General features: G+C 44.1%; 1 protein-coding gene across 1 annotated transcript in view; it reads right to left on the bottom strand.

Annotated features, from left to right (window-relative positions):
• CHCHD3 (coiled-coil-helix-coiled-coil-helix domain containing 3) overlaps positions 1-6924 on the bottom strand; it is a gene marked incomplete at its 5' end in the record, with an annotated part of 240401 nt that overhangs the window by 184068 nt on the left and 49409 nt on the right. The window contains one exon of the mRNA XM_015421643.1: positions 2985-3129. Within this exon, the coding sequence (XP_015277129.1) occupies positions 2985-3129 (145 nt within the window). The remainder of the gene's footprint in view (positions 1-2984; positions 3130-6924) is intronic.

Raw genomic sequence — 6924 nt, 5'->3', positions numbered from 1 at the left:
CAGCCAAGGAGCACCTGCCACCTCCCAAGGCAGTCTGTCCCACTGCTCAACCACTCTCACAGTTAGGAAGTTTCTCCTGATATTTAGCTGGTATCGACTCCCTTGTAATTTCCACCCATTAGATCTAGTCTTCCAATCCGGAGCAAGAGAGAATAGATCTGCTCCATCTTCTACATGACAACCCTTCAAGTACTTGAAGACTGCAATCGTGTCCTCTCTAAGCCTTCTCTTTCCCAGGCTAAACATACCCAACTCTTGAGAGCCAGTTTGGTGTAGTGGTTAAGTGTGCGGACTCTAATCTAGGAGAACCGGGTTTGATTCCCCACTCCTCCACTTGCACCTGCTGATGTGACCTTGGGTCAGTCACAAGCTCTGGCACAGCTGTTCCTGAAAGAGCAGTCTCTGTCAGAGTTCTCTCAGCCCCACCTACCTCACAGGGTGTCTGTTGTGGGGAGGGGAAGGGAAAGGAGTTTGTAAGCCGCTCTTAGACTCCAAGTGAAGGGCGGGATATAAATCCAATCTCTTCTTCTTTCAGCCTTTCCTTCTAAGACTTGGATTCCAACCCTCTCACCATCCCGCTTGCCCTCTTCTGGACACACTCGAGCTTGTCAATACCCTTCCTAAAATGTGGTGCCCAAAACTGGACACAGTACCTCAGGTGAGGCCTGACCATAGCAGAACAGAGCGGAACTACCACCACCCGTGATCTGTGGACACAATGCTTCTGTTAATGCATCCTAAGTTTGCAGTAGCTTTCTTCGCAGGAAAGAAATTGGAGGGAATTCTTGGGTGGACAGCATGTCTCCACACTTTCCAACTGTATCTGGATCAAATCCATCTGTCTCTTCACCTTGTTCTAGAACAGTTTGTTTCTTTTCTTTGTACCTCCATTTTACACCTTTCTCTTGCCCATCTTTCTGTTCTTCTCTGAAACTCTAATTGTTCTTCATAAAAATACCTAATCTTTTCTTTATAAAATTCTAACGATTCTAAGTGAAAAACCTTATTATGATTAATTCTCCATTTTCTAAATTGTGCTGTTAAACCTCTTTTAAGTTCTCTCCTTTTTTGCTGCTATTCAACGGTTAATACTGGAAGCGGTTTGTACAGCCACATCTTTACTTCTAGATCTCTTTCCTTAAACTTCATAATTTATGGTTTTGCCTTAAAGTTGAAGGGTTTAACCAACACAGCTCTCAGTTTACTACTTCGTCAATTATTGCTGATCTTTTTCTATAAAAGGTTGGCACTATATTTAATCAGTGTCTGAGCCTATCATACCTGAGAACAGATATTCAACAAAGCTGCATATATTTTCATTAATACTCAAGGATTTCTCTTAATGATTACATTATTCTTCCCCCAGGCGTATTACATAAGAACATAAGAGAAGCCAACGTTGGATCAGGCCAATGGCCCATCCAGTCCAACACTCAACCCAGAGTATTATGTAATTCTGACATTAGATGCAAATTCCTGATCCCTGTTGCAGTCAACACTTTCATCAACTTTTCTGTTTCCTGCTCTTGACTTTCATAAAATGATAGAGTTGGACGGTACCTTGCAGGTCATCTAGTCCAACCCCTTGCACTCTGCAGGAGCATAGCCGAAAGTTTATTAATTCTTATTTCCTTCTGCCCAGGAGTTTACACACATATTTCATTGTTTCCAAATCTTTGTCATAATCTATTAAACTATTTTCTGTGGCCAGAAGCCTATTTTCTAGTCTGTTTTCTACTTTCCCACATGGTTTCTCATTTATCTCCTTCTGGAAGGTCTAGCCAGAAAGACTTGTTTGTTCTCTTGGTGTGTTTCTGCGTCTACTAACCACACTATTCCTGATTTTGCCTACTTTTTTGAAACTAGATTCTTCTTCTGATTTGTTCATCACTTTTTCAAATATTAACATGTAGATTTTTTTCTCTCTTTTAAAAAAAAAGACTGCACATTTTAAAGTACAGAAGGGGGGGGGGAGATACACTGCAGTTAACCGTCTCAAAGTGATAGTTTGGATAATCCCTAAAGAGAAAATAAATCTTCTCAAAAATGTATTTTAAAATCTTGCAGTTATTATACCAACCCATAAAATGGAATAAAAGAATCTCTTCAGAATTCAACTGCCACTGTCAACAGATTAGCATTTAGGAATCTTACACCGCTAACACTGCACAGACTCAAAAAAGAACAAAAGCAAGTCTTTCAAAATTAAAGTGCTACAACCAACAAGTGAACAGCTTTTAGATGCCTTGTAAGGTTGGAATTACACTATCCCCCAATGACAAGAGGGAAACTCCTCAATCAGCTGGTAACATAATTTAGAAAACTTGTGAGACAGATGCAGTACTATCCCACAGAAAAAGAGAACAGTTAACAGATTTCAGTCTATATGTCCAGATAAATATATCTATTCGATATCAACAGTAAATTTTCCAAAATGTCTTAATTAAGTTTAGAAAGGTCTCCTCAGATGTCCATGGGACAATACGTCGTCACAGACCATTCATTAATTTCAGACCACCGAGAAGAGCAAACCAACAGAGAGTGATTCCACTAAATACCAGTCCAAAAAAAAAGTATAAATAAGCACATCTTTCAAAACTCCCTACAAAACAGTAGAAGTCATACATGATACCATTTCTTCATCTTCACGCAAAACCACATCTGAGGTTGAGGAACCAGGAAGATGAAATCCCTCTGATCTTGCACGTACATCACTAATTGCACACTTAGGATGTTGCCAAGGCGCACACCAAGGCAGAGCCTCGACTATTTATTTTTATTTATTTTATCAAGGTTTTTTTTATTTAACGATATTATTTATAACTACTGTGGGCTATAAAAGGGGGACACTCTTCTAAAGTACCTTCCCCTCACCAGCAACACCAATAGCTTCCGCCTTTCATCTCCAATGGATGCTCAACCTCCTGTGGATCAACATATCTGTTCACAGCTTTACAGTCTTGAAAACCCTCCGTGGCACTCACCAACATCTGTGCTTTCAGGCGCTCCTCTTCATTTGCGGATCTCTCTCTAAAAAGGGCTCTGGCCAAATGCTCATTTGAGGCAACCCGCTCTCTCTCAAGGACTTTACTAATTTCATCCCGTGCATGCCTTTCACCTTGTTTCAATCTGCAGGGGGAAAGAGAAGAGAAAGAGAAGAGATGAACTATACAAGACGTATACCAGAGATGGGCCACATCAGCGGTTGCAGAACCACATGGGAGGTTGGCAGGAGACCAAGGACTTTACTGATTTCATCCCATGCACGCCTTTCATCTTGTTTTAATCTGCAGGGGAAGGAGAAGAGATAGAGAACTATATATTCAAGACGTATACCAGAGATGGGCCACATCAACGGTTGCAGAACCTCAGGGGATGTTGGCAGGAGACCCGTACAATGTTAATCTCAGTCGGGCCAACACAGTGGGATGTGGGGTAGGATTGGTGCCCAACAGGTATTACCATAAAGCACCCAACAACTCTACGAGAGAGACCTAATTACCGACTTAGAAGCCTTTCCAAAATATGAATGCCAGATTTTATTACATGCATAAAGCCTGGAGTCTCTCACAACTAATGTGATTTCAACTTATCAGTGCTGCACTCAGATATAAAATGATTATGACTATAAAAACCCTGTATCTCAGAAAGATTAAATACATTATTAAAACACCTTCAATTGCACACTGAAAATAAGCTGGGTATCTTCATCCAAGGCCATTCTCGTTAGAAGTAAATCCATTTTATCTTTCATTGCCTACCGACTGTCACTGAAATATTTAACTGTTACTTCTTCGCTGGCGGCTGTCAGGAACCTGACCAAACCAGGAAACCCACCAGGGTAAAGAAAGGGATCCAAAGCCATTGCCTGCAGACTCAAACAACAGATCAAGTAAGGCGCAAAGGGAGCGAGATCAAGGAAAACAGGGGTCAAAGAAGTCGGGATAATAATGTTTTGTTATTTATTTAATTGAAACAGTTATTATAATAATGTTTTGCAAAAACTCTAGGCGGCTTACAGTGTAAATAAAGCAACAGTTATAAACAATAAATAAAATACGACCATTTAAAATCTCAATTAGGACTTCCAATAAATAAAAACTAAAACTAGTCAAAGGTAAAGGTAAAGATTTCCCTTGCTCGATTTCCCTTGCGGTAACTATTTATCAACTTGCAATTTCTTGCTTTCAAACTGCTAGGTTGGCAGGAGCTGAGACCAGAGACAGGAGTTCACTCCGTCACACAGCACTCGGGTCTCAAACTGCCGAGCCACTGACCTTCCAGTCTGCAGCTCGGCATCTTCACCACTGAGCCACCGCAGCCCTTATAAAAACTAGTCAAAGGCAGTCCTAAACAAAACCATCTGCCAGGAGCCACTGGAACTGGGTCTGAGTCCGGAGCTGTCTTACTCTCCGGGATTGCTTTTTGTTGGGCAAGTGCCCCAGGATAGAGCCTCAGAAGAGAGCAAGAGGAGGGGGTTTCCTTTCACCTGATTCCCCTACACTGCTTTTCTAGGTACCTTATTCCCACCTGCCACAGAATGGGTCTGACTCTTCCTCCCTGGCTATTCCTGGGTATGCCTTTTAAATGCTTCCCCAAGGGAGGGCCAACCCTGGGCTCTGCCAATCCTCTCTCCCCAACCCAGTCCTGAGGAGTGACAGGCCCCTGGGCCAATGGACACTTGCCTTGGATTAGTGAGCTCCCTGAACTTCTTTAAAGAGCTGGCTGCTCCATCTGACTTCCTCTAAGAAGGTCCGTACCAGTGTTCCCTCTAAGCTGAGTTGGTGTGAGCTAGCTCACAGTTTTTTAGCTGCCAGCTCACACATTTTTGTCTCGGCTCAGGAAGGAGGGCTCCAGAGCAAACTGATTGATGCAGTAGCCAAATCGCTCACTCACAACTTTAATGCCGGTAGCTCACAGAGTACAATTCTTGCTCACGAGACTCCACAGCTTAGAGGGAGCATTGGTCAGTACTGCCTGCTGTCCCTGCTCCCCTGACAGAGCTGGGTCTCAGTGCCCTCAGGGTTCCCTCTGGTAGAAACTCGGCTGGGTCGGCTTCTGCTGCTGAGCATGCGGCTGAGAGCCGGATGGGCTCCTTCAAGCTGGCTGACTCCTGAACAGACTCAGTCAAAGCCATGCCCCTACTGCAACCTGGCAGTCAACTTTATTTATTTATTTAGATCTATATCCTGCCCTCCCCACAAGCGGGCTCAGGGCGGGTCACAGCAATAAAGTTACAAAACCATTAAAAACAAGGAAAACAAATATAGAATTAAAACAATTAAAAAGGCAGGAACTACAATACATTCGTAAGGTTCAACGATCTTAAACAGCCGGAAGCAACTAGGCCTTTAAAAAATAAAGGTTCCCTTGCTCGAAAGCCAGTCGAGTCCGACTCTAGGGTTGCGGTGCTCATCTCCGTTTCAAAGCCGAAGAGCCAGCGCTGTCCAAAGACGTTTCCGTGGTCATGTGGCCGGCATGACTAAACACCAAGGCGCACGGAACGCTGTGACCTTCCCACCGAAGTGGTACCTATTTATCTACTTGCAATTTCTTGCTTTCGAACTGCTAGGCTGGCAGGAGCTGGAACTAGAGACGGGAGCTCACTCCGTCATGCGGCACACTCGGGTCTCGAACTGCTGAACTACCGGCCTTCCACAGCCTGCCGTTCAGCGTCTTAACCACTTGAGCCACTGCAGCTCCTTTAGGCCATTAACCCCCCAAAAAAGTAAAGATCTTACTGCTTGCTGGTGAAGCACGCCTTCAGTGGGACTTACTGTCCCCCAGGGTAAGTGTGAGGGGCGGTGGCACCAACCCTGGACACCGTCTTCAACGGTGTCCTAAAGACTGAGAAGGAACCAGGCTAACTTCCTGGGCAAGCTGTTTGTGAGGCTGCCACTAAAAAGGCCCAGTTTGGTGTAGTGGTTCAGGTTGGCAGACTCTAATCTGGAGAAGTGGGTTTGATTCCCCCCTCCTCCACATGCAGCTGCTGGGTGACCTTGAACTTCAGCTGGGAGAGTGAGTTGTGAACTTCAGCTGGGGGGAGTGGGCTGTCCTCTCAAGCAGTTCTCAAAAGAGCTCTCTCAGCCCAACCTACCTCACCGGGTGTCTGTTGTGCAGAGAGAAAGGGAAAGGAGATTGGAAGCCACTCTGAGGTTCCAAGTGAAGGGTGGGGTATAAATCCAGTCTCCTCCTACTCCTACTCCTCTTCTTCTTCTGATTGGTGGGACAATCAGGAGGGCCTCTTCCTATGATCTTAATTCTCGGGCAGGAACGTATGGCTGAAGACGGTCATTTAGATCCCCCAGTCCCAAGCCACGTAGGGTTTTATGAGCAGTATCGGACTCGACTGTGCGAAGGGACAGCAACAAAAAGTTCACAGCCAGAATGCCCAGGACTGGGATCATCCCAAGGGAAGACATTCCATATAGGACTTCAGCCAATCTGGAATCCTAGTTGGGAGCCACATCAAGTATTGATAAGGAAAAGCCGAAAGTCAGAAGATCCTGTCGCTTATAATAATGTAAGACGGAGCTCTTCCACCAGGCCTTCGATGAAGGAGCCACATGATACACTGAGGAGTGTCCCTGTGCCTTGGCTTTTTTGCCATCCTTATTCCAGTTTGTGCTTGGCTTATCACCTGACCGCTGCATAATAGTTGGAGCACTGAGCTAGTGTGAACATCATTGGGATATATAGCCGCTAAGCCGTTTTATAAATAATCTTGCTCCCGCTTTTATTTAACTCTGCTCCAATGTTTTATTAATATGTTCTAATGTTTTAGGAGGATCTTCAATGAATATTTTGTATTTTTGTTTATGATTATTTATTTATTGTTTTTATTTATTTATTTAAAAAATTATTATTATATTTTTATCCCGCCCTCCCCGCGAACGTGCTCAGGGCGGCTAACAAACCAGGGAC

This window comes from Gekko japonicus, unplaced genomic scaffold (genome assembly GCF_001447785.1).
Source record: "Gekko japonicus isolate JY-2015 unplaced genomic scaffold, Gekko_japonicus_V1.1 scaffold2230, whole genome shotgun sequence".
In the NCBI taxonomy this organism is placed as follows: Eukaryota; Metazoa; Chordata; class Lepidosauria; order Squamata; family Gekkonidae; genus Gekko; species Gekko japonicus.
The sequence above is the reverse complement of the archived record's forward strand: the minus strand, read 5'-3'. Positions and strand labels throughout refer to the sequence as shown.